Raw genomic sequence first — 23987 nt, forward strand, 5'->3', positions numbered from 1 at the left:
GTTAAGGGGTAGGGTCGGTAGTAGTACGTAGTAGTAGAGAGAAGAAGAGTGACGACGAACGGAACGTACGTTCGGTCGGCGGTCGTCGGTCGTCTATATATATATATATATATATATATATATATATATATATATAGGCGTGCGTGTTAATTTAGCGGCAACGACATAGCCCGTGGGTGAGGAAAAGGCTAAAGAAGTGAGAGGTGTGAAACAGCACCCATGGAGTAGGGACGATGGTGGTGAGGAGAAGGGGGAGAGGGGCTCACCGCCGCACCGATAGAAGCAGCGGAAAGGGAAGAAGACAGTCATGTAAAGTTATTGCTCACGCGACACACATGCCTCGCCTTCGCCTGCATGCGTACTGCGTGGACGCGGGCATGGGAACGGGGGGCGATGCCGCAAACGCTGAAACAGAGAGTGCGGCGCAAGGCAAGAATGCAGCAAGGGACAGCAGCTTGAAAAGGCTCTGGTCGATAACGGAAGCGCGTCTGCAGCCGCGATTATGGCGATGGCGTGTGCGCATCACTGTGTGTGTGTTGTGTGTGTCTGAGTGTGAGGTGTGAGTAGAAGGCGGGCGGAAAGACGTACGGATGGCCCCGCTGATGGCCAGTAACAAGGAAGGGTGGTGGAGACAGAGGAAAGGTAAGTGCGCTGGCGAGCATTCCAGTGGATGAGTGAGCACAGAAGCCCCATAACGCACCCGCCGATCACCCCCCTCTCTTTCCTCTGTCCCCATCGCTACACACCCTCACCTCTATTCGTTGTCGTTCGTGTTTGGCGCCCATTTCTCCGCAGCTGTGCATCACCTGCGGCTCCTACTCGTTCGAGCTGATCTTGTGCAGCTGCCACTGTCGCCCACACACCGGACACATGGAGCGCATTTGAATCCACCGCGAGATGCAGTGGTAGTGATATACGTGACCACACGCTCCCCAAGCCACGCAGCACCTGTCCGAAAGGTCAGCCGGTATTGCTAGAGTCGAGTGTTTGGCGATGGTGGTCGGCGACGGCGGTGTCTGTGCTGCGGACGCCCTACCGATACTCCGCCCTGCGCTGGATTCTGGAACTGTAGAGGCAGGGTACGACAAGGTGGTTGCGGCCGCTGCCGAGGTAGATGATGGTGGCGCTTTGGCGAGGCAGTTGATGCAGTGATCAGCCAGGTTGTTTTTACATATGGCGCACGCGCGTGTCTGCACATCCCAAGACCACACCGCGACGGTATCCCACTGTTGTGCTGTTATTCTGCACGGGATGCGCGACGTCACGACAGTGCCGGCATCGCCGCCGCTGCTGATTGGCTTCGCGACTGGCGGATTTGATGGTTCCGGTGTTGTCGATGATGCCGTCATGGCCGGGGTGGAGGCGCTCATTTGGCGCGCGTCGTATTTTGCCGCGGTGACCGCCGTCTGTTCGTCCTCGTACGGTGGCTGCGCTTTCTGCCCAAAAAAAATACACAAAAAAATGAAAAGCTGAAGAGTTCGTGAATGTTTTCGCGTAAAGGGAGGACGAAGAGCAGAAGAGGGCCTGCCGCCGCCTCGGCTCCCTCCTTACTGGCACAAGGCAGTGACGCTGGCTGTGATGATGGCGCGTGCGAGGGCTACAGCGGTGACTGTGCACGCATGGGTGGGTACGTGTGTACACCACGAGACCAAACTCCTTATAATGCTATCAGACCAGGCAGCATGAGAAGCAAAATAAAACGCCGGGAGACGGGGGGTTCGCCGTGGCAGAGGAGAGAGGGAGAGAAGAAGTGTGAAGAGAAACACGCAAGCACGTGGAAGCACGTGGAAGGTGAGGGAGGGGCACTGTCACACTGATGAGAGCGTGAGAAAGAGAAGTGCATCCTCCTTCCCCCCCCCCCACCCCTTGACACCTCAACGCCACCACTGTGAGAGGGATGCGAAATCGCCGCCAGCAAAAATGGAGTAAAGCGAGAGAGAGAGAGAGAGAAGGAAGGAAGGAAAGCGGGAAGCGCTCAGAGAGGAGGGGGGAGGGGGAAACGGCGAGGGAGGCATCAGCTACGATGCATCTGGGCCAGATGCGCCTCAGCCGTTCGTCCGTGCTCCGACATGGACGCCGAGTCCCTTCTTTCCTTCGTTCTTCAGAGGGGGTGGGGGGAGTAGAGAAAATGAGGCGTCAGCCACAGAACGAGCGTAGACGAGCGAAGAGGCCTGTGGTGCATCCATGTGAGAGACAGGCCATGAAGGACGGAGAAGGAAAAAGTGAGGCGTGTGTGTGCGCGTGTATACGTCACCGTGTGCCCTAGAAGAGACGCCCCTGCAGCATCTCTGTTAACTGATCTCGCGTGCGTGTCAGTTGCGCGTTCTGCAGCTTCATCTGCTCTAGTGACAGGAAGCTGCCGCGGTGCTGCTGCCGCGTTTCGGTCAGCTGCTGCTCCAGCTGCTGCACACGCCGGTCCGCCTCCACAATCCGGCGCTTGTGCGCCTCTAAGCCTTCCTCGAGCCGTCCCAACTGTACTTCCAGGATGTTGCGCTCGCGCTCCTTCTTCGCGAGCGCAGCCTCACGCTCGCGGAGGCCATCCTGCAATTTTGAGTTTTGCATCCGCAGCTCCTCATATCGACGCTGCACCTCCCCTACCTCCACGTAGGCGCGCTCCTTCGCTGACTGAACCTCCTGCAGTACTTGAGCTACGTTGGACTCCAGCTCGCTCGCCCTCTCTTGGGCCTGTCGAACAGCACTTTGCTTCTCCCGCTGGAGAGCACTGAGGCGCTCGTTCGCCTCTGCAAGCTGTTGCTGAGCAGACGCTAGCTTGCGTGCATGACTGTCCGCGCTGAGGCGATACTGCTGGCCGTCCTGTTGGGCTTGGCGCAGCTCGTCACGCGCCTTGCGCAACGAGGCCTCCTGTGTCGCTTTGGTCTCCTCGAGCTCTTCACACCGTGAACGCACCTCAGCGAGGCTGCGCTGTGCACTTTGCAGCTGGCGCTGTACATCCTGCAGCTGCTGATCACAATCTCTTTGAAGGCGGGCGGTGCGCTGCTCGTACTGTCGCACCGCATCATTGCGCTGTAACTGCAGCGTTGACACCTCCCCGTAGAGCCGCTTCAACTCCAATTCCTGTGCCTGCCGCGCCTGCGCCTCCAGAAGCTCTGTCGTGCTCTGGAAGCGCAGCGATGTAGGCGGTGAGGACGCGCCAGCGCCGCGGCAGGCCCCAGATGGGTTCGTCGGGTCCCACCGGGCCAACTGAGCACGCAGCTTGAGCATCTCCATCTCCTGAGTACGGTTCACGCTGCGTAAGTTCTCGACGATCGTGTGATGGCGCTCCTCTACAACACGGAGGTGCGCGGCATGGTTGTCGCTCGCCTGGCGTAGTGCCTGCATCATCTTAGCACGGAGTCGCTCCAGCTCTTGCGCCTTGGCGGCATTCTCCTGAGTCATGACCTCCAGCTGAGTCTTTTGCACCACCGAGTCCGTCTGCTCCTCGGCCGCATGCTGCTCCTGCACCCTCACCTTCCGCTCCGCAGCCTCACGGGCCGCCTCTGCCTTCGAGGTGGCCCGCTTAGCCGCCTCCAGCGCCGTCTCCAAAGAGGCTGCGCGCTCCGCCGTGCGAAGCGCATCTTGTTTGGCGGTATTTTCCGCCTCAAGGGCGCGCGTCATCTCGAGGCGGAGGCGCACAAGCTCCCCCTGCATCTCGCGCACAGCCTCGAGATAGCGCTGCACCTCTGCCGCCGCCTTGTCCTGTACATTCTTTGCGAGCTCCTCGGCCATGCGGACAGCATTCGATACGTCGAGCTGATCCCTGTGAAACGCATCCAGCTGTGTCTGCAGGCCCACCGTCTCTCTGCGCAGTCGCTCCACCTCCTCCGTCTTTTCGCGTATCACGGCGTCGTAGCACTGGAGAAGTGGTATGGCGATGTCGGGGTCCTGCATACGCTGGCGCATCTCCTGCACCTCGTTGCGGGGCAGCTGCAGAAGGTCCTGAAGTTGGCGTTGGAGGCGCATGTTCCACTCGTCGCTTACGCGCAGGCGCTCATGCAGTTGTTGCATCTCACCTTGAAGCGCCCGTAAGGTGGCTGAATTCACGGTTGCAACGGGCGGCGCGGCAGAGGGAGAGGAGGTCGCGCCCGCCAGTGCGGTGCCATCACCGGCGGCATCACGCGGTGGTGGATCAGATGACGTGCCCAGCATCGCAAGTCCCGTCTTTCCCCACCCCGGCTGTGCCCTTTATGGCTCTTCAAGTTGACTCCAGTAGAGCAACGACGCTCTTCTGCAAAAGGCCCCTGTGTAGACTAAAAAAAAAAAACGCGAGCGATGAATGCCTCAGAGATTAACCTCTGCGTGTGCGTGTGCGTGTGTGTGTAGGGGGGGGGTGAGTCCAGGTGATGTGTCGTCTCTGTGCACGTCTTTCGGTGGGACACGTGGGTGCCCGTGCCTGGCGTTTGCAAGTATGTCTATGCTGCGGTGTATGTACGGCAGTGTGTATGTATGGGTGTATGTGTGTATGTGTGTGGGTGTGCGGCGCCTTCACCATAAAAGGCCCCCCCCCCGCGGGATGAGTTGAAGCACACCGATACATCGAGAAGCGCGAGAAGAAAAAGCCACGTTCGATGGGGAGAGGGGGGCAAATGAAGAATAAGACAGTGAGGGCGCGAGTGACAAGGGCAACTGGGCGTCAGGGGTACCCGACGGCTCGGTTCGCCTCGACAGAGGTGTACAAGCACAGCGAAGGAGGGAGAAAAGAGACAATCGGACGCAGGGGCGGCAGTAAATCACCGGTTGATCCCGCAGCAGGCATCGTTGGGCCACGGAAAGCCTTGCGAATGCGGCACAAGCCGCACATTACATCCCCGGTACACACACACACACACACACACACACACACACTCAGAGACGCGCACACAACACTGCGCGCTCAACTCTGGGCCCCCGCTCCCACGCATGGCAGAGCACACCAGGTGGCTCGAAAGTGTTGTTGCCGTTGGTGCCTCGATATATAAGCTGCCGTTTGCCCTGTCGGTTGGTTCTGTCTTTCTCTTCTTCTGTCCACGCGTAGTTAGTGTAGCAGGATGGCTCGCATGCAGCAGCAGTTAAATATGGTGAACCCTCAGCTCGACAGGCTCCACCGTATGTAAAAGGCAAAGAAAAGTGGGAATGAGGGAATAACGAGCTCAACACATCACACGAGCACTCGACACGGTGTGTTTAACATCGCCATCCTGCTGCATACGTGCGTGTGTGTGTGTGTGTGTGGGTGTGTGCGTGTGTGATGTGTCTCTCACTGGAAGGCCTGATGGAGAGCTTGACGGGAAGGATAACGACTCTGTGTTAGAGGAGGAGGGGGGGACACCTCACGCGGTAGGCGGACTCGCACCATCAGCATACGTCACCCCCCCCCCTCTGGGTGTGTTGTTGCCTGCAGCTCCGCTAGCCTTCCCCCTGCTTGTGTCAGGCAGAAGGGGTAAATGAAGTAGCAGCTACACGGAAAGGTGCACATGCTCTTCCGCACACCCACAGGACACTTGCTCCGTCGTCATTACAGCGGCAAAGCTGCAGGTGGCAGCAGCATGCTGACTAGAATCGCACGCACCACTTGCGGGACTGGTGCTCGTGCAAGCCGCAGACACGGTCAAAAATGAGATCGGCAATGTCGGTCTGCAGCGCATTGCACAGGCTCACGACCTCGCCGTGCATCACCATCGTGAACGGTGGCGGGACAATTCCCGCGTCGGCCGCTGTGGAGTTCGCGCCATCTGCATCGCCTCGGACGCCGAATCCGCTACACGTGCGAGTGTTCACGCGACCACACGCTGGCGCCACATCCAGCTCCCCGTGGCAAGTCGCTCTGTGCTTCTCAAAGGGAGGGGCGGCGGCAGAGGTGGACAGCGGTGCCTTCCACACATCTGCAAAGGCGGTACTGCTGCTGCTGCTGCTGGCAGTGGTGTCATCCACCCGGTATGTCTGCTTGCACGAGAGGGGGTAGCGCTTTGTCTGCACCACGCGCCCACCAAGTCGAAAAATCGTCTCTGCCGTGAGAAAGATGATTCGAGGTGTGCCCGTCAAGGGGAAGTGGTAGCGAGCGCAGTACTCCCACATAAGCCAGGTGGTGGTGGAGGCATAGCGGAAACCGCGAGAGCTGAAGCAGCGCGCCAGCGGGTCCCTCATCGGATTCAACCGCGCAAACCTCTCAGGGTCGTCCAGCTGGGCGACGTTATAGTATCGCGTCGCGCCACGTGAAGTATCAGTAGAGGCCTCTCCATCAAGCGCCGAGACGTTGGCCGCGTCGGCGCGTGCGTCACCCGAGAGCCCTGCGCCGGCACTTGCGGCTGCTCTTCTCTCCTGCAAAGGCGCAAACGCTGAGAGTGGCACTAGGGTGTAGAACTCCACCTCATCGGACCTAACCGACGCCCCAATCGCATGGACCTCATGCTCGGAGAGCCAACATGGGCTCTGCGTTTGCAAGCGAATGAAATGTGGTGAGTCCGAAATGGCGCAAGTGCGCTGGTAAGAAAGAGAATCACCGGCGAGGTTGAGCGGCTGCATGTTGCCCCCATAGCCCCTCGACAGCGACGAGGTCTCATGGCCTCTCAACTGACGCAGACGCGCAATGACCTCGACAAAAGTGGCGGCGCGGAACTCCGTGGCCAAGGTTGTCTGCTCCAGGTTGAAGAGTCGCACTGCCACGGACACGGTGGTGGGTACCAGGACCCCCTCCTCCTCCTTCACCACCACGGTCGCGCCGACCCTCTCGAAGGCGGTCTGCGACGACCAGAAGGGCGAGAGAAACCGTCGTGACTCCGCTGCGCTCCGCAGGGCGTTGGCTATGTCGCCCCAGTACCGTGACCCATACAGGTTCACTGGCTCTCCTGCACTGTATGGCATAACACCAGACCGTGCAGGTCGCTGTCCACCACCGCTGTTCTGCAGCTGCGCTATGGTCTCTTCTGACAGTGGCGCCTCCTTCACAGCGGTGATGGCGGCAGTCCCCTCCCTCCCCACCATCTCCACCTCATCCGCAAAGGCCTCGGCGTTCTCCAGCAGCTCCTCCTCCCCGTTGGACTCGCAATCTCCTTCCACCGCATCGCCGCAACCCGGCTCAGCCCTTTCTGCGGGGAGATGAGACCCAGCCATACCACGCCTCACCTCATCTGAATCACGGACGCGCTCCGGAGTTGCCGGCGCCCCTGCATCGGTCAACTGGTCTTCGCCGTCAGCATCAGCCGCAACAGCGGACGACGACAACCGTGGGTGCCCGAGCAACGACCTCAGGGCGGCGGTAGCCTGGTTCGCCACAGTGTCCGCATGCACGACAGACACTTGGTACATCGGCTCGTCCCCCTCGACGAGGGCGTCGTGTGCGTCGCTGCGTTGAGTGCCCGCATCCCAGTCGCCGTCGACAGCGCCACGAGGCCCACAACCAGCATTGCCGGCAGCCCAGTCGTTCCCGGCACCGCTTTTTCCATGAAGCAACGCGGCATTCCGTGGCACCATCTCAGTCAACGTCTTTGCGTACAGGCGCAGCGTGCGAGACGGATGCAGAGCAGCGCCTGACATGAGCGCCTGTGCAGGTCCGTCGCCACCACAGAGGCGTTGCGCAACACGACGTGAGAGAAACATGGAAAGCAGCGAGAGAACGCGGAAAAATGAGACAGGGGCAAAGCGAGAGGAAAAAGGAGGAGAGGGTAGTCTGTGTGCCTGTCTGTCTGTCTCTCTCTCTCTCTGTGGGTGTGTCAGCGCGAAGCCTGAGAAGAGCGTGCGGAGTCGGAAGGCGGCAGAGGCAGAAAGGGTGAGTGAAACGAAGAGAAGTAAAACATGTGAATGTATGGGGGAAAAATGAGGGCGATTGGAGGGGGTCGGAGCGCAGGGAGGGGGGAGCACGAGGCACAGGCTGGTGAAGAGAGAGGCGTGGATAAAACGAGAGGAGAGAAGCGCCGTCGGCACTGCGCCAAGTGAACACTGCCAGCGCGCCGCTCGCAGAGGATGGGCAAAGCCCGCGTAGTATTTGCTTTGTGGTTTCGCGTTTGTGGCTGTGTTGTTGAGCACGAAAGTGCGCTTCTTCAGCGACACGCAAGGAAAAGGATGGGAAGGCGTGTCTGTGTGGGGGTGGGTGGGTGTATGCGCGCACATACTCGCTGAGAAGATCAGCAGGGACGGTAACTCTGCCAAGGTATGCGAGTGCGAAGGAGTGAGCGTGCAGCTGAAAGAGAGAGAAATGTGGGACTGTCTTGCACGCGTGTGATTCAGATGGCCACCCCCCCCCACTCCTCCATCACGCAGAGGCGAGCAGCGTGCGGCAGAACGATAAGGAAGGAAAGGAGGCGAGAGAAAGCCGCAGCCACAAGAGATGCCCCCTATGGGAGCTGAGTTCGTATAGCCCTTCAGGGGAAAGAAGGGGAGAGAGTGGTGGCTGAGACACTCCCCCGTCCACGACTTTGCCTTCCCACTGACGCTAGATCACGCCTCTCGCACCGGCAGGCGGAACACAATCAGTTCTCCTCCCATCCAAGCCTCATCTATGCGTGTCTATGATAGGCGCTAAGGGGCGAACGTCCTCTGCCTGGGTCACTCTCTCCTTCTCCTTCCCCCCCCCGCCACTTACGACAGACACGCACCGGCAGGCAGGCAGGCAGATGACGAAGAGAAGACGCTCGCATCTGCACGCACACACCAAACATCATCGCCTTGTGCCCCATCCCTGTGTGGTGTGTGTGGCCAGGAGACTGGGGGGAGGGGAGGGGGGGGGGGGCAAGGACGGAGGAGACCGTAGCCCTCCATCACCGCCAAAGAGAGAGAAAGAGAGAGGAAGAAAGAGGAAGAAAGCGGCAGCAAGACAGCGTCTGGGGAAAAAGAGAATAGAAGAGGGAACGGTACGACGGCAGCCAGAAGTTCCCTCACCCGTGCGTCCAGCCCACCCCTGGCTGAAGCAGAGCACAAAAAGCGGTGGGTAAAGAAGAGAGGAATGGGGGGCAGGAAGAACACACGCGCACAGGAGGCGGAGGGACATCGGGCAAACACGAGCCGCGCTGCCACCCACCCACTTCCTCAGAAGGATCCCCACCACCACCACCACCCTCCTCCCTTTCATTTGAGTCTCCATGGCCGCTGTGCCCCGCTTCGCTGCCCCGCTCTGAGTCTCTGCGAGGTCGACCAAAAAAAAATAAGAACGCCTACGTGTGACCGCGTCACCTGCGCAACAAGCCGCATGCCTGCTCCCCCCCTTGGCCGCTGCTGCCTTTGCCGTGGACCGACGCAGCGCCCGCGGTCATGGGCGCCGCATCCACATCTGAAACGGACAGTGATCGCTGCCCATCACTGTCGGCATCGGGAAGCAGTCCACGACGTACAATGCGAGTCGCGAGGAGACAATGAAGTAGTCCAGGCGCCACCCCAAGTTTCTCAGACGGCCGTTGATGCGCTGTGACCAGAAGGAGTACACCGGGCCGGCCTGGGGGTAGAGCTGGCGGAACACGTCAACTGAGCTTGTCCGCCGCATTGTCTCGCGAAACGACATCCGCTCCTCGGGTGCAAAGCCACTGCTCTCCTGCATCGACTTGAATGTGCCGGCGTAGTAGCGGTCGTAGTCACGCTCCGCCACGTTGAGGTCGCCGGCCCAGATAAAGCCGTACGGGCTGCCGCCGCTGCCCGCCGCCACCGACGGGACGGCAGCATTGGGGGTAGCCCAGACGTCCAGCTGGTGAAGGTACTCCCGCATGTTTGGATCAAAGGACTGAATGCGGTAGGGCAGTCGTGCCAACCCCATGCCACTGTTTGCCACGTACGTGTTGACGAGGGCAATCCGCAACGAGGGCGATGAGGAGGTCGAATCAGAAGAGAGGAATGTAGTCAGCACACGGCCCTCCTCATCGCCAGCACCCTCTACCAGCACCGGTGAGCCGGTGGCTGCATCTTCCTGTGGTGTGGACGGCAGTATGAAGCCACGAGTGCACCGCGCGTGAAGCTGTTGCACAATGGTGCTGTTTTTCATGTAGGTGCGAGTTCCCGAGTAGCCCCGCTTGAAGGCGCACGGGTGATCGACAAAAGTGTAGCCGTCCACCACGCCGAGGACCGCATTAGCGTCCGCCTCGTCAGTGTTCAGCTTTGTCTCCTGCAAGCACAGAACATCCGGCTTCTCGGCCTCAATGAACTCTCTCAGCACCGAGGCATTCTTCTTCAGCAATCCGCGCAGGCCCGCTACGTTCCACGTAATGAACTTGTACATGTGCGCTGGGTCGAAGTCGCTGTCGGCCGTCTTGCGTGCGAACGGCACCACGTTAGACCAGATCTCCGCCTCAGACTTCTTTGTGTTGAGGGCAGCGAGGGCCTCAGCAGTGCGGATGAGCTTACCGACATCACCGTTCGTGATCTTCGGTGTGCTGCTTGTGCGACGTGCGGGGCTGCCAGCCGCCTTCTTCTTGGCTCCACCTGCAGCCAGAACAGTGGCAGGCGTGGCGACCGTCGTGGTGGGCCCTACCGCAACCTCTGCCTTGACTCGCTGGCCGCTACCCGCCTTCTTCAAGGGCGACAGCTCTGACGGCGACGACGAGGCCGATGAGGACGTAGAATCACTGCTAGACTGCCGGTGTCGCTTCGCAGCCATGGTGGAGAGATGATCGCAAGGGTGCGGAAGGGTAAGAGCACGAAACGTCTAGGAATGCGCTAGGGCTATGTAACAGCTTTATGTGCCTGTGCAATGCGTGTGTATGTAGGTGGGTGGGCGCGCGCGCACTGCAAGTGTAAAGCACGCAGCCCTTGGCTACTATGAATGAGCTGAAAGAACTAAAGAGAGGGAGAGGGGAAGACAAAGCAGAGAACGGACCAGCAGGCGCATGGGCAGCGTAGACGTGTTGGGAGGCAAAGAGAGAGGCGTAATCGAGAGGACTAAGGAGATTAAAAAGATGCCTGGGCGTACACGCGGCATCGAGGCACGCCATCCTTGGCGGATGGTTATAAGGAGGGAACGGTGAGAGGGAGGTGCTGCGGGGGGGGGGGGCCGTCGGTGGGTGGACTCTACGCCCCATCACACACGTGCACGCACACGCACGCACATGGAGCGCAAACGCGAGAGACACAAGAAAGCATGTCTGCGGGCCCTAAGCGCCGACAGAGGCGCATCATCCCGTAGACGTTGCTTCTCCCCATCCGCCTCCGTCGCCCTTCCCCCTATACGCTTTGTTATTCTCTCCTCACATTGCCGCCGTGACTGACATCGCTCTCCCTTTCGCCTCTCCGGCCCGGAGAAAGGCGGGTCGGCGAACTCGAACGAGGGAAGAGCGGAGGAAAGGGAAGGTGCGAGGGGAAGCAGAGGTAAATGAGGTAGAGAGAAGACAGGGCCGAATCGCACCAGTGCTCGTCACCCCTTCTAGAGCTCACCAGACACACATACATACACCAAAACAGAGACTGTGCCGCCGCCTCCTTCTCCCTACACCTTCCCCCGTCCGCTCCGTCGCGTCGGAGAGCCAAGTGATGAGTAGGGGTGGAGAGACGACCAACACCCGCCATCCTTATTCCTCTCCTTAAGCTGCGTGGTCTCCTCACTCAGGGGAAAACGCGCCACCCTTCCCTCGCGTATGCCTCCATTCGCTGTGCACAGCACGACCCTTACTGGCAGCGTCGTACACGCGGCGTACGGCACCTCTGCTTAGTGTCGCCGCTTCTTCTTCTGAACTACGACCGTTGCCCCAATAGGCCCGGCAGACTTCGCTTGCTTGGTGGCCTCCGGATCGCGACGAAGCAGCACTGCTGCGCGAGACGCGCCTCCTGGTGGCCGGTACGCCTGCGACTTCGGCTTCTCCTCCCCGGCAGTACGCGGTGAGGCTGCACGAGCCGGGTACTTGCCAGGTGCGTGCATCGCCACCCAGTGTGCCCCGTACAGCACCGGATACTTCTGGGTCAGCACGTGGGCCCCATTCAGCTTCGTCACGATGATTTTGTTATCCATACGCAGTCTTGTGAAGACGGTGGCGCACAGAAAGTTGTAGCTGTCTGGCGCCCAGTGCTGCAAGCTGCACTTCTCGTTGAATTCACCTGTGCAAGCCGCCGATGGCGCTACAGGGACAGTGGTGTTCGGGCCTGTACCAGCCCCTGCGACCTGCCCCGTCTGAGGACGGATGTAGAACTGGTAGTCACCAGCGAGGTTGCCACTGCCTCCCACGACGAACTGGGCGCCGTTGGGAGCCCATGCAACCATGTTACGCGGCGCCTCACCGAAGGTTAGCTGTGCCACACCATTCCTGTTAAATAGTGTGCACTTATTACGTGGCATCTTGCCGTGAATGACAAGAAGCTCATCCGACGTGGGCGACCACTGGCAGTCGTGCACGGTCTCGCCCTCGCCCTTCAGATTCACGTCTGTGATCCTACGGTTCATGACATCGACGATGTGCAACTGCACAGTGCCGTAGTAGCTCTTCCCGCTCGGGTCCCGTTCGGACTTAACGAGGAGCGCCACGTAGTTGCCGGACGGGCTCCAGAAAAGGTTTGCTGTCTCGGCGCGGCCGAAGTTTACCTGATACAGCGGACCGTCACGGAGCTGAGGGAGGCGGTAGACGCAGAACGTGGCCTGGCGCTGCTTGTAGAATGGCTTGAAGAGAGCGAGCATTGGACGGCCCTCGGCGGGCGCCGTCGCGTACTCGATCTCCTTGTCCTGCGCCAGCATTAAGTCCACCTTGCTCAGTGTCCCGTTGACGGCAGCTGCACCGTCATGATCAGCGTCCGCCTGCTGCTCGCCGTTCTGCCCGCTGGGGTCTTCCGCCAACACTGTGGATGACGTCGTGGCAGAGAGGTCGCCGTTCATCGTGTGCAGCCAGCCCTGCACCGGCCGTACCACGTACGCCTCGTCCGCCGTCCAGATCATGGCCGGCCAGCGGGCCTGCATACCGCGACGAAGCAGCTCGCCGTTGGCGGTCGAAAAAACGCTCAGGTTTCCGTCGGGGGTGCGCCTCTGATCCATCATGGCGTACGTCACGAGGTATGTGCCCCTCGGCGAGAAGGCCAGGCTCACCGCGACCTGGGGCATCGGGACGGAGAAGAGCGTCTGAAAACTGAACCGGCACGGATCGTCCTCGGCAGCGGTGGCGCTCTCGATAACCTCGGTGTACGTCAGCGTGGTGGTGGTTGCGTGAGCGAAGCAGGTCGGTCGCGCTGGGTTGAAGGCTACCTCACACTCACGGTAGTCGCCGGTGTAGCAGTTCGCCTCGCCACCGAGCTCCGTAAGACTTGCCGCCTTCTCGTTGTACACAGCAAGGACTAGTGAGTCGTCCTTGCGCAGGACCATGGGTAGGAGTGCGGTGGACATGGTGAAGGCAGCCCCTTGTGCCGTCTCTGCGCGTGTGAGGTGGTGGTGGTGAAGCGAAAGGGAGGAGAACGGGCGAATGAGAAAGAGGGGAGAGGCGAGGAGGCTTTCCCTTTAATAAGGGCGTGGGTGGGCGTGGGTGTGTGGGTCGCGGTGGATGCGGTGATGTGGGTGGGTGCGGGTGAGCAGCGGAGGGGGGTGATGGAAGCGATCACACCGGCGATCGACAGTGGCTTCCCGTGATTATTGGTAAAATACACCCAAGACGAGAGAAGCGAAGAGAAAAAGAGAGAGAGGGAGCGATGAGAGAAGCGGCCGCCAAGGAGTTGGCCGACACGCACGCGCACATCTTGCACTCGGGGGGAGGGGGGGTGAAAAACACCGGTGAACGCATCTGCAGCCGCAGACCCCACCCCACAGTGAGAAAAGGGGTTGGGGCGAGAGACTGGAGCCGAGGGAGGTAGGCAGGAGTACCTGCATGCTACCCTCTCCCTACTCCGCTGCCGGGCGACATCGTCTCTGCATCTGGCCCTGCTCATGTCTTCCTCCTCCCTCAAGAAGGTACAGAGAGAGAGAGAGAGCGCACCACTGACTCTCCATCAGCGCTCTTACCCACGGCTATGCCTCTACAGTACCGTCTCATTACAGCACCAGCTGCTCTATGAAGAACGCACACATACATCACACACGTGGCTCACAGAGGGCCTCTTACATTAGCGACTGCGGTGCTGGTGAGTTGTCGGAGGTGCCAGACGGAGAGTACCCGTCCGGGGACCAATTCTCAAGCCTAGAGTGCGGCTTCAGCAACAGCCGGGAGTCCACCTCGTGCATGATGCTATCCGTCCCCTCCCCATCCTCTTCGTCTTCGTCCGACATGGGCAGGACAATGGGCAGGTCTGGCGGGAGCGGCTCACTCGGCCGGTACTTCTTCAAGTACGGGTTCCACTCGATGATAATGGGCACTGTTAGGTTGTAGACGGCAGCGATGCCCTCGAGCGTGTCGTAGTTATCCTCTCCCGCCAGCTCCACCTCCTCGATGGCATCGTCCAACTCACTCAGCTCTGGCAGCTGCTGCTGCTGTGGTGGCGGCTCCAGATGAGACGGAGAAGCCAGCGATGGCAGTAGCACTGCTTGCGCAGCTACCGGCGCAGTCAGTCCCGCGTCCCTCTTACCTCCTGATCGCTGTCTCAGCTGTGGTGGTGGGTCGACAGCGCGGCGAGGCGGAGCAGTGGAGAGGCCAGCCTCAGTGCAGCCGGTCTGCGGGAAGCGGCTGAGGTTCGGAGGGGGACTGCTGACACGGCGCCCCAGCATGGTCGGAGGACGCATACAGGGGGTACTCTCCTCTTCGTCCTCCATGTAGTCCTCCGTGTCGCTTCTTGGTGACTCGACCGCTTCCGTCTCGATAACCGAGCGCCCTTCAGGGGAAGAAGAGAGCGCAGCACTGAGAGGACTGCGGTGCATGTTTAGGTGGCCGCTGGTGGAAAAGGCCGCGCCAGACGTGCACTGAGGACCACAACCACCTCGGCGCTGAATCGGAGTCAGGAAGTCATTGGGGCGGCTCACATCGCCGTTAGTCACCGCTGCCTTGGATGCCGTGGCGGCTGAAGCTGGAGACTGCCCATTTGTCATCGGCGAACAGGACGAGGTGTATGACGGAGAAGCAAGGGACAGGGACGACGCAGAGGCTCCTCGGCGTTGCTGAGATGGTGAAAGCTGCGGCGGCCGCTGCACCTCCGTGACATGCCGCTCTCCCTCCCCCTCTTTGCTGCCGGCGCGCGCGCGACTGCGGGCACCGTTGCTCCACCTACCCTCACCAAGCGAAGAGGGCGGTGAGACAGCAGAGAGCGATACACTCGACTCCCGCGCCGGCGACGGCGACGGCAACACTCGTGCCCCACCCTTCGTCTCTGGAGACGGCACCGCAGACGCTGCTGTAGCCCACCCGGTAGTTCGCTTTCTGGGCTCCCTCTGATCGCTCTCACCATCTGCGGAGGGCGACTGCAACCTGAGCTGGGAAATTGTAGCGCTCACGCCAGACGACGCCATATCACCCCTGACAGAGACGCGCCCTTTCGGTCCGCCGACAGGAGCCACCAGCATCTCCCCAGTCGGGCTGCGGGAGGAGGAGCGAGAGTGGCCGCGCATGCTGATCTCGCCTGCAGTGGTGCCGGAGCTGCCACCACCAATAACGTCTCCCTGAGGACCGCTGTAATGCAACGGCGTCGCTTCGACAGCCGCGGCGGCTGCGGTGGACAACGTGACCACACCTGAGAAGGGCGGAGGCGGTGCTAGGGAAGATACAGGCGGTGACGGCGACGAGGTTTTGGGCGTGGTGCAGCTGCGGCAGGCCCTGCCGCTCGCATGCGCATCTCTCTCTGGACTCGGTGACGGCTCCATCACATCTTCCTTCAAGTCGATGAGATCAGATCTGTCTGGCGAGGAGCACAGGTGGATGGGCATCGGCATCAAGACTGGCGCCGGGGCGCAGGAAGGGGGAGCGGCGTTGGGGTAGCTGTTCGGCATCGATGGCTCCGGAATTTGAGGAGAGCGGCTCGTGCCACAACCGTTGTCCATTGCCCAAGCGCTGCATCGTCCCTGACTCGCGCCACCTTCGCTGCCAAGAGGAAGCACCCTGCCGCCTACCCCACCGCTGGAGACGCCTGTACCAGCATCCCTTTTCGAGCAACCACTCGGACTGCTACTGAATGCGGAGTGGTGCCAGGGAGCTGCGACACTGTCACCACAGCCTGCATCAGTCACCTGCGACTTCGCCGACGTGGGACGTGCCGAGGTAGTGCCGCTCACTGTGACTCCCAACGACGCTGTAGCACCGGGAACTAGTCTCGTGCGTGACACTGACGTCGATGACCGTTGCGGCGGCGAGACTGGGGAAGGCGCAGGTCTCACCTTGAGGTACGTGTCGGGTGGCAGCACGTCCCCCTCGCGGAGCGTGGGCGGCAGCTGAGGGTTCCATTGGCGGATATCAGCAACAGACACCTTGAAAAGTGCAGCGACACTGAGAAGAGTTTGCTGCTGAGCTGAGGCACCAAACTTCAGACCTGCTGCATCACTGACGTCACTCGTACGTTGTGGCAGCGGTTGCTCTCGCTGCACAGCGGTGGCCCAGTCAGCCAGCGCCGTTGCGCGGGCAAGCGCTACCTGCAGCGCTGACACCACCTCCTCGGGAAGTGATGGTGGGTGGTCACGACAGCGGCTGTCGTGACGCACATCTAGTGACTCTAGCGCTGTGCAGAGTAGCTCAACCTGCCTCCTCAGTCCCTCCATTGCTCGGCCACTGCCCCTTTTCCTGCTGGGCTGAGGCGGCAAAGTGAAGCAAAATGGCAGAGAGGGCCCTGAGGGAAGAGAGGGCAGAGAGAGGCGGAGAAAATGAGAAGAGACGCACAGGCGAGAAAAAGAGTGCGCGCACACGTGTCCACAGCAGCTGCGAGTCTGCGTCTGTGTGAATGGGCGTTCTATGCTGGATCGAGCTCAACTGAAGAAGAGGAGGTGCCTGCCTATGGTAGATGTGGTGGTGGTACACCGATGAGCAGTTGAACACTAGTGCGCCGAGGGGACTCCGCGACGGTGCGCGTAGAGGCCAGCGGCTCGAAGCGCACGTATCCCGCGGTCACGAAGGTGAGCAGGGACACACGTGTGTCGCTCTTTTTGGTTCAGAAAGTGAAGGCACCTGCGCGTGTGTATGCGAGAGAGAGGCGCAACTCCCGTCTTTCGTATCTGCGCGTGCTGGGGTATGCAGGGGGGGGGGCTTACAAAATGGTCGCTTCCTCCTCTGCCTGTGTTGTTTTCTGGCGTCCGCCCGAGGTGAGAGCATCAGATAACCTATCCGAGAAGCGCATGGTCACATAGATGTGGTGGTGGTGGTTCACCGAGAAGGCATTCGTAGCGCCCAAGTTGAATCAGGGCGAGAAACCCCAAAAAGGGAGCCGACAAGTCCACACAGACGGTGATGAGCGAGAGAGCGGAGGGGTGGTAAGTACGGAAAGAACGAAGGAGAAAGCGCATCACGGCAGCAGCAGCAGCAGCACATATGGGCAGAGAGAGGCACAGGCGGCCCCACTTTCTGGTGGTATGAAAAAGCGCGCGCACCCTTCCCTGTGTCACAGTGAACCACAACCACAACAACGACGACAACGACGACAAGAGTGGATCAGCTGCGAGGAAACCGTGTGGGTGGGTGGGCGGGTCAGCAGCGCCTCACATGACCCTCTTAGTGCCCAACACCCCCTTCGCAGTCCAATGGATCAGAAAGGCTTGAAAGCGATAGTGCGTCATGGGGTGAAGGGGGGGAGTGGGTGCCCCGTAAAGGGTGCCGTGTTTTTTGGTGCCCTCTGCCACACTTTTCTCTCTCTCTTTGCCACTTGGTGGGCGTGGCGCTGCCTCGAGTAGGCCATCCACGGCACCGCAGACACACCACTCGCCGTTGGGGAGAGAGGGCATTTTCTATGTGTCTTGGTGCCAACGGCAGCCGTCGCTTCTTCTTCACCCCCTCCCCTCCCCCCCGGCTCACGATTTCACTGTACTTTAGCGTCCGCGACGGGTATGATCTCTCGCGCAGAGGGCGAGGCGCACCGGTGTGGTGGGCGGAGAGGGGAGAGAAGGCGACTCCGGCGTGGGCGCGGACACGCACGCACTCACTACACATGCTACGTCTGTGCACTGCAGTTTTTAGCGCTGAGCGGGAGAGGGAGGGAGAGACAGACCAGGAGGAAGAGGGGCAGACGCCCAGCACGCCCTTCTCACCTGCTCCACTGCGCTGCTTTCCCTCCGCCTTGGGGCGCATTAGAGCCCGCGTCTCATGGCGTGCTCGGCTGCTGTCTTCTGCAGCTTCCCGATCGCAGCCAGCAGCTGGTCATGGCGGCGAATGTCACGCTCCAGCTGCTCACGTGCGGGCGAAACCTGTGGTGCCATGGGCAAAGGAGGCGACACGTGGAATAGGGAGGAGGTGGGCGGATACGGTATGAATGCCTCAGGTACGGAGGCGGGAGACGAAGCTGGAAGATGGCTGTGACACTGACGCTCAAGAGTGGCATCGAGCGGCCACGGGGATGTACTACGGACTGTATGTACATGGCCCTGCTGCACCCCACCTCCCACCACGTCTGCCCAGGCGGAGGCCGCACCCGTGTCGAAGGGCGGCGCATCAATGAAAACTGAAGTAGTGGCGGGAGAAGGGTGGATGCTGTTGGTACGGTATGGCAGCGCTTTCCCTGACGGGGGTAGCGCCGACAAGGCCTGACTTGACCACGCGGTACGGGAGCCGTAGTGTGGGTTCAGCGGCTGATACCCCGGCACACCGACAAACAGAGGCTGCTTCGCTGGCGAGGGGTGCAACGAAGAAGCCACGGGACTGGAACTGCTCGCTGGGGGCGACGGCGCGCCGCCTGCTAGCTGCACTGGTGGCCTTGCCTGCAACAGCGGAGGTGGCGTGGGAAATCGGGGCTCGAATTTCGCCGCCCCTACCGAGGAGATGTGGGAGCCGGAAACTAGGCGCGAAGGGGCGTAAGGATGGCATAGCTGACGGGCTGATGAAGATGCGACTCCTGCCGCTGCCGTGGAACCTGGTAATGGGAGCTGTGTTGCCTGCGCAACCATAGGTACTGGCGCTGAGGGGTAGCTTGGCAGCGGTGGCGATGACGCCTTACTGGGCACGGCATTCTCGCTAGGGTGCGCTGCTGCTGCTGAGACAGCCCTTTCACACACACTGTCTCCTCCCCCAGCCATGACGCCTGCTTCTTCATCCGCCACGGTGGACGTATTCGTGCTCAGCAGCAGCTCTACATGGCGTGAAGTGAGCGCAGTGCCGAGTGCAAGCGGTGGCCGCCCAGCCGCCACCGATGAAGGCCGCGGTGGCAACGGCGCGACGGAGGCATCGCTGACCCACGTCGCCTCTGCGCCTAGCCGCTGCTGTGGCTGATGCTGCTGCTGTAGGAGGGCAAGACAGCGTTGTCGCCACGCGTCCGCCTCACAACGCAGTGCTTCGATGTACTCCAGAGCGTCGTGTACAGGGGCTGCCGCATTGCCTGGGGTCGCGTGACCGCCCGGGTTGCCGTCGTCGTCCTCAGTGGCCATTGTGCCGCTGCGGTGTGCGGGAGCAACCGCCAGTGGTGTCGCTACGGCGGGTTCGTTGCGTGCAGTATCACCCGCACCCACGACACCTTGCACGCTGCCTTGTGGTGCTGCGCCATCTTGTGAAGGCAGACGTCCTTTACCCTCTACTTCATCCTGCACAGTCCGTGTGTGGTGCTGCTGACGATGGCAATGCCGCGATCGGTCTTGCTCCCAGCTAATGTACTCGATCATCTCATGGATGTCTGCCAGATCGGCATCCCGCCGTGTCGTATCGTCCGTGTACCGCGCCAGCAACTCATAGTAGCGCCTCTGCCACACAAGCGCCTTTTCCCTCCTTGACGATGAGACTCGCGTTTCGCCCGGTGCAGGCAGCGCGGCTGCGGAGTTGGCGCATCGCGTTTCCTTTTCCAGCTCGCCACCTCCGCCAGCCGCGCTTCGAAGGCGGCGATGTCGCCCTAACTCCGTCGCTGAGGAGCGTGGATGATACCGGGTCAGTGAAACAGACGCGCCGTATGATGCGAAACGTTCTGCACCACCACCGCTAGCTGCAGTCGTCCTATTACCTTCGTTGTCGTGCGCCTTGTGGTGGCGGTGCTTCGGCAAGCGAGTATGGGTTCGGTGGCGCTTGGCACTGCCTCTACGGTGCTGCTCCTCAGGTCTGCAAGGCACATCGACGGCGGTGTCACGACGGCTGGGGATACCGGAACTCGCCCGCTGCCTTGGCCTCTCTGGAGCCGAGTGTGTTCGTGGAGGCCGATGAGGTCTTCGTGATGTTCTGTCCCGCCCGTGTCTTGGCGATGTGGTGGGGAAGGACTCATTCGATGCACACCGCGATGTCTGAGAGGGGGCCCCGCGTCGCACTGGGGACTCAGCAATGGAGCTGGGTGGGCTGGTGGACGGTAGACTGCTGGTAGTTGCAGACGCGGTGGCGGATGCCGTGACGGGAAGTGAGGACCTTATCAATGACGAGCAGCGGTATGGGGAGCGAGGAGAGGAGGAGTCGTCCGACCGCGATCGACGAAAGGCAGCGGAGACTCCCCTTGTCTTCTTTGCAGCCCGCGCAGAGGTGGGGGCTGTCCTGGACGTCAACTCCCCACCTTGCGCGTTAGCGGGGCATTGTCGCCTCTTGCTCGTCTCCGCCCCTTGGTTGTGAGAATGAAGAAGCGTCGCCTGCCCAGCTGCGGCGGCGGCCTTTGCCTCATCACTCGTGGCAAGGCGCTCGTCGGTCCCCTGCGCTGCAGCTTTGGTGCTTCGCTGCGTGGGGACGTCGCTCAGGGTAGAGTTGCCTATTGCTTCTGCTTTCACGGAGAAAGAGGACTCCATCTGATGAACGCGCTGCTGCAGCTGACGGGTCATGTAGCGGGATTCGGCAAGGTGTCGTACGAGCTCAGCGACGTCGCGAACGCCGATGCGGGAGATGCTGCCAGACGCAGCAGAGTGAACAGAGAGCACAGTGGAGTCCGCTGGAAGGGAGTGGGAAGACGAGACAGCCAACGGTGACGTGAGAACCGATGCTGCAGGCGCGCCGGCTTGGCGGGGAATGACAGGAGGCTGCATCTTCGCTGAGGAATGGAGACGCTGTGGAGTGAAGGCAACACAGGGCAACGGTGATGATGGCGATATGAAAGTCGCTTGTGGGTCGGCCGTTGGCACACCAGCGCCATTCGAGGACCACCGAGGTGGCTGGGGCTGTGGCGGTGATTTCCTGCAGTATTGCCGTGACTGCATAGTGACTGAGGACAAGACACAGATGTCCACACAAGGGGGGGAATGAGGAGGCATAGGAGAAGGTGCCGTGGTAGTTCCAGGGAGGCGAGGGGACGCGGTGGGCACTGTCGATGCAGCAGGTCATGCCTGGGGAAATAAAGTGCACATCTGACACGTATACACAAGACTACCGCCCCTACATGCTGTACGCGGTGAGGTGGCGCGGAAGGCAACTGCCAGAACGATCGGGGGAGAAGGGGGGAGCATGAACGAGGGCATAGCACGCACTCTCGCCTGCCACGACTTCACCCGAGCCCAGCGAGTACGGCCACACGTAACGGATGACGAAGAGAGAGTAAACGCGCGCTCCGTTGGCCTGGGGCAATGCGGCCAAAGGGTGCTGAAGACTTCGTTGTGTTGGGCTGTTTGATTTGGTTTGCCCCCCTCTGCCTCCTTCGGCTACACGCTGGGGTAGACGCCGTTGCAGAGGGCAGGGGGCAGTGGGTGGTGGTGGTGGTGGTGACCGGCAGACGTGAATGCACATCCCGCTCATCCCTCTATACGTGCGCGTTTGCGTCTCTGCCTGAATATGTGCGAGTGGCGCAGCCCTCCTCCCCTGCCCCCGCACTCGGGGAGCATCGAAAAGAGTGCGCCGTGCTCAGCACAAGGAGAGGTCCGAGGCGACACGGCGGACAAGGCGCTGCACGAGGCTCACCACCTCGTCGGTGGTCCATCGTCGCTCAGTCACAGGAGGTCCAGAAGACGAGTTTGCTGGGGAACCCTCGGTTAACTGAGCGTCCTTTGGCTCAGCGTGTGTGGACTCCATCACCCCTGATCCATTCGTTGTCTCAGCATGGATGTGATTGAGAGTGCAGCGCAGCTGATCAAAGAGTACCTGTCGAACAGTGGTCGATGCGATGGCCTCAGTGGACGCGGCGGCCAAGAAGCTGGCGCCGCCGCCTGTGGTGCGCCGATTGACACGCAGTTTCGCTTCCACGTACTCCAGCAACGCATCTGGCAAGCCGTTGTCACGCAAGTTCAGCTCTACCAGCGTGTTGTTCAGGCAAAGTGCCGTGACAAGAGGGAATGCTGCTACACCTTCATGGACACCGACGTGGCAGCCAGACAAAGATGCCACATCGTATTGGAGAGCCGCAGCTAAGCGTCCCTCCTCAGCGCAGTGCGTCATCGGCGTATCCGAGAGAAGGAAGTAGGCGCCCAGCAGGTTGTCCGAGAGGTCGAGGCTCCGCAGCGACCGTGCGACTACGGCCGTGGTTGTCGCAGCGTGTTGTCCACAGAACGCGGACGCGGGACCATTGGCCCTCGAGAATGAGCGCGGTGCCTCCACAGACCGGGCGACAATGAGCTCGGCAAGCGCAGCTATTGCCGGCCCGCCGCGACTACCGCTGATGCCATTTCGACGCAAACTCAGCACCTCCAGCGAAGGATGCAGCTGCAGCGCAGCGCAGAGCAACGCCAGTCCAGCATCCCGTGTGCCCAAACGGTTGTAGGACAAGTTGAGGGCATGCAGCTGTGGACATGATGCAAGAAGCAACGCCAGCGGCCCCCCATCCGTGAGCTCCGCGCCGCTGAGGTCCAGCCACCGCAGCGCGCTCGTTGCCTCCAATCCAGGGCTAGGGTGCGGATAGAATGACGGTGCGGGAAGTGGCGAGAGCCCCGGTAGACGAACGATCCCGCCCTCACATCTGCTAGGCGTTCCTACCGAAGCCGGCGTTATGGAAGTGGTGGCCACTTCTCGACAAAGGCAACGCAGCCCAGCGTCGCCGAGGGCGGTGTCACGCAGAGAGAAGTTGTGCAGCGGCACGGCGGCCACCACACTTCGCAGGGTCGCAATCCACTCCGACAGGGGCATCCAGAGACCACCAAAATCGACTGACAGTCCAGCCACGCGTGTGCTCCCTTTACCAGCATCGGCATCACAATACGGCATCGGTGACGGCATCGCGGTCGCCGCCTCGGCATCATCTTCGCCGCTACGGCTTGCATGTCGCGTCGCCGTGGCGGCGGGGGTGCAGTCGCTCTCTGAAGAAAGCCGTCCTCGGCTCTGCGCCAGCTCTACCGCCTGCAGGACACGAGAGAGAACCCCTGGATGCATCTCCACCCTCTCTTCTGTGCAGCAGGCGCCGTACAGAGAGAGCCACGTCCGCACCTGGGCCGCTGCAGGCGCTACGACGGCGTCCTGGTCACTGGCCGAAATGGGAGCGGCCGAAAACGACGGCGACTCCATTTCTAGCAATTCTTCTCGGGGAGGGGGGGATGAGGGAGCTCAACGCCTCGCAAACTATGCGTCGCTGGGCGGGTGCGTAACGCGCTGTCGAGCGGTACGCCGTTCTCCGGGTTGCTTAGGGCTTGCTATGCAATAGGCGTGTAAACGTGTTGTGGTCAAGCGGTGGGGCAGAAGCGTGCATGTGCACCGCCCAAGACGTTTAAGGAGGAGGTAGAGGAGGTTCGGAAGGCAAGCCCACCGCAATTCCCTCCTCCCACACACAGGCGCGCTCACAGCAGAAGAGGGCAGAAATTGCATTGTCAATACCACCGCCGCCCAAGTACAGATGCACAGCGCAGCAGCCGAAGAGAAGATGAAGACAGACATCAGCCACAACACGAGTGAGGGAAGTGAGCGCGCAAAAGGGGACGCTCGCTTTCATTTCACTCGTGCCCACTGGGCATCTGACCATCAAAAAGATGCGACTTTGGCTGAGCAGTGATGAGTTGTCCATCCCAACCCCGCCGCTTTTCAGCTGCGGTGAGGGCACGCCCACACACACGCGCGCGCGTCACCTCCACCCCGTTCGATGGATGCGCGGCGGAGCTGAGCGCCAATGCGCGATAGAGAGGGAAAGAGAACGACTGCACGACGCGCACCCTCGATGCAGCCAGTGCGCTCCCTGCGTCGGCCTGGCCACGTTGCTCTGCATCC

The 23987-nt window shown here is 61.0% G+C and overlaps 7 protein-coding genes across 7 annotated transcripts; all 7 read right to left on the reverse strand.

Moving 5' to 3' along the window:
* Positions 1 to 2262: 2262 nt before the first annotated feature.
* Positions 2263 to 3960, reverse strand: LPMP_160630 (hypothetical protein; the record flags this gene model as incomplete). The annotated part of the gene is made up of 1 exon (XM_010699288.1): positions 2263 to 3960. The coding sequence occupies one exon, from the start codon at positions 3958 to 3960 to the stop codon at positions 2263 to 2265; it is 1698 nt and encodes a 565-aa protein (XP_010697590.1).
* A 1569-nt stretch (positions 3961 to 5529) lies between these two features.
* Positions 5530 to 7509, reverse strand: LPMP_160640 (hypothetical protein; the record flags this gene model as incomplete). The annotated part of the gene is made up of 1 exon (XM_010699289.1): positions 5530 to 7509. One exon carries the CDS (start codon positions 7507 to 7509, stop codon positions 5530 to 5532), a length of 1980 nt encoding a protein of 659 aa, XP_010697591.1.
* A 1708-nt stretch (positions 7510 to 9217) lies between these two features.
* LPMP_160650 (apurinic/apyrimidinic endonuclease-redox protein) lies at positions 9218 to 10552 on the reverse strand (the record flags this gene model as incomplete). The annotated part of the gene is made up of 1 exon (XM_010699290.1): positions 9218 to 10552. One exon carries the CDS (start codon positions 10550 to 10552, stop codon positions 9218 to 9220), a length of 1335 nt encoding a protein of 444 aa, XP_010697592.1.
* A 1044-nt stretch (positions 10553 to 11596) lies between these two features.
* LPMP_160660 (hypothetical protein) lies at positions 11597 to 13252 on the reverse strand (the record flags this gene model as incomplete). The annotated part of the gene is made up of 1 exon (XM_010699291.1): positions 11597 to 13252. One exon carries the CDS (start codon positions 13250 to 13252, stop codon positions 11597 to 11599), a length of 1656 nt encoding a protein of 551 aa, XP_010697593.1.
* A 705-nt stretch (positions 13253 to 13957) lies between these two features.
* LPMP_160670 (hypothetical protein) lies at positions 13958 to 16534 on the reverse strand (the record flags this gene model as incomplete). The annotated part of the gene is made up of 1 exon (XM_010699292.1): positions 13958 to 16534. The coding sequence occupies one exon, from the start codon at positions 16532 to 16534 to the stop codon at positions 13958 to 13960; it is 2577 nt and encodes an 858-aa protein (XP_010697594.1).
* A 1515-nt stretch (positions 16535 to 18049) lies between these two features.
* Positions 18050 to 21121, reverse strand: LPMP_160680 (hypothetical protein; the record flags this gene model as incomplete). The annotated part of the gene is made up of 1 exon (XM_010699293.1): positions 18050 to 21121. The coding sequence occupies one exon, from the start codon at positions 21119 to 21121 to the stop codon at positions 18050 to 18052; it is 3072 nt and encodes a 1023-aa protein (XP_010697595.1).
* A 583-nt stretch (positions 21122 to 21704) lies between these two features.
* On the reverse strand, positions 21705 to 23294 carry LPMP_160690 (hypothetical protein; the record flags this gene model as incomplete). Its single annotated transcript, XM_010699294.1, has 1 exon — positions 21705 to 23294. One exon carries the CDS (start codon positions 23292 to 23294, stop codon positions 21705 to 21707), a length of 1590 nt encoding a protein of 529 aa, XP_010697596.1.
* Between the last annotated feature and the right edge of the window lie 693 nt (positions 23295 to 23987).

Source organism: Leishmania panamensis (assembly GCF_000755165.1).
Source record: "Leishmania panamensis strain MHOM/PA/94/PSC-1 chromosome 16 sequence".
NCBI classification, from domain to species: Eukaryota; Euglenozoa; class Kinetoplastea; order Trypanosomatida; family Trypanosomatidae; genus Leishmania; species Leishmania panamensis.